At 55.8% G+C, this 1,902-nt stretch overlaps 1 protein-coding gene across 1 annotated transcript in view; it reads right to left on the bottom strand.

Moving 5' to 3' along the window:
- Positions 1–262, bottom strand: part of IL4R (interleukin 4 receptor) — a gene marked incomplete at its 5' end in the record, with an annotated part of 43,920 nt that extends 43,658 nt beyond the window's left edge. Inside the window, 1 exon segment of the mRNA XM_015559673.1 lies at positions 25–262. Within this exon segment, the coding sequence (XP_015415159.1) occupies positions 25–262 (238 nt within the window).
- Positions 263–1,902: the final 1,640 nt, after the last annotated feature.

Here is a 1,902-nt window from a genome sequence, read left to right as displayed (position 1 = left end):
CCCGCCCCGCCCTGCCCCACTCACCATGCTCGCTGGGCTTGAAGGAGTCACTCCACAGCCACTGCTCCCCAGCCCACAGGTCCAGCTGGTAGGTGTCTCCAGTGCTCACGTTGCCCATCAGCATGTCACACAGGCACACGGCGCCCTCTCCATTCACAGGGACACACGTGTGGTTTCTGCGGACACGGGCTGCGTTAGGCTGGTCGTGCACATATGGGTGTCCCCCTACATGCCTCAAAGAACCACATGCTCTTTTGGTTCCCGGTCACCTGCCTCAAGGACCAGGTCAGGGAACTGGGCAGCAGAGCGGCCAGCGTGTGTGGTGGGGACAGTGGGCTAGGACTGCCTTCCCTGCTGCCACAGCCCCTCACCACACCCACATGGGCTCTGACCCGCCCCTGGCTGCGGCCTCGGTCCCAGGACTCAGCTCATCCCGGGAGGCCGTGGAAGGGAAGCACCGTGGCAGAGAAGATTTTGTAACAGCACGTGTGTGGGGGGCCATACCTCGGGGCGCAGCCTCTCCCATGCACAGGGGACTGTGGCACATGCCCTGCCATTGCATGTCATCCTAACGTGCCTCCCAAAACAGCCAACCGTGTCTCATGGGCTAGGCCACGTTTAGCCAACATTTTCCGTAAAGGGCCAGACAGATAGTGAGCATTCAGGGCTCTGAGAGCCAGACCATTCCTGTCCCCGCCACACACTCTGCTGGTCCAGAGCAAATGGTTAAACACCCACCTAAGGAGAGAATGCAGAAAGGGGGCGGGGGAGGGAGGAGAAAGGGGAAAAAGGCAGTTTTACTCCCTAACCCAGCGGTTCTCAACCTGTGGGTCGCGACCCCTTTGGCGGTCAAACAACCCTTTCACAGGGGTCACCTAAGACCATCCTGCAGATCAGATATTTACATGACGATTCCTAACAGTAGCAACATGACAGTTATGAAGTAGCAACGAAAATAATTTTATGGTTGGGTCACAACATGAGGAACTGTATTTTAAGGGCCAGAAGGTTGAGAACCGCAGAGAAGCCAGCAGTCTCAAGGCTTAATAAGATAATAATGCCAGGTGCTTCTCATGAATTCTGGAAGGCCACAGCAAAGGAAAAAGGGACCTTGAGAATTAATCTGCACCACAATAGTCAGCAGAGGAATCTGAAACCTATAGACAGGAGGGTATCTAATGCCTCAGACCCCCACCTGACTCACTCTCCAGGTCAGCTGAGAGCCCATCTGCCCTTCACAAGCCAGATGCAGAGGTCTGCTTGCCTCACTTCTTTAATAAAGGTGCATGCTTTCATTGCTTTAATAAAGCTGGCTTCATCACAGTGCAATCATGGTCTCTCATATAAATTCATCGATATGAGAAGACAGGGAACGCGGCTGGCAGCAGCCCTCCCGCCCTGACTCAGGGGGCTGTCCGGGGACACCTCTGGTGTCGGTGAGAGGTGCTTCTAACAAAACTATCTGCCACTTTGCTCTCACACGCGTACAGGGGCGTTTTCTAGAGAACACGTGGCCTGTTATGGTGTCCTGGCTCTGGTGGCTTGTGTGCGGTTGTGTTTAAATGTCCTGGTGTAATTCCTAACAGGGTAAAGAGCGATCGCTAGAGGCCAACTGTACAAACGCTTTTGCGGTCCTCGCTAATTTTAAGCATGCTAGAGTCCTGAGACTAAGTGCTTGAGAACCGCTGGTCTGGTCCAATATTCCACCCACATCCACATGCCGCGGGCCTGGGTGCGTGTGCTCGGAGCGTCATGACACACCCACCGTATCACACACGGCGCCCCGGCGCCCCAGCTCCAACCCGGGGCCCAGAAAGAACCGCAGGGAACTGCATTCGCCACCTGGCACTCTACCCGGACCAGGCGAACTCAGGTCAACCTCCCGGCCTCCCATCGCCCCCG

This window comes from Myotis davidii, unplaced genomic scaffold, assembly GCF_000327345.1.
Source record: "Myotis davidii unplaced genomic scaffold, ASM32734v1 scaffold1754, whole genome shotgun sequence".
Classification (NCBI taxonomy): domain Eukaryota; kingdom Metazoa; phylum Chordata; class Mammalia; order Chiroptera; family Vespertilionidae; genus Myotis; species Myotis davidii.
Note: the sequence above shows the minus strand (reverse complement) of the source record. Positions and strands in the feature narration are given on the sequence as shown.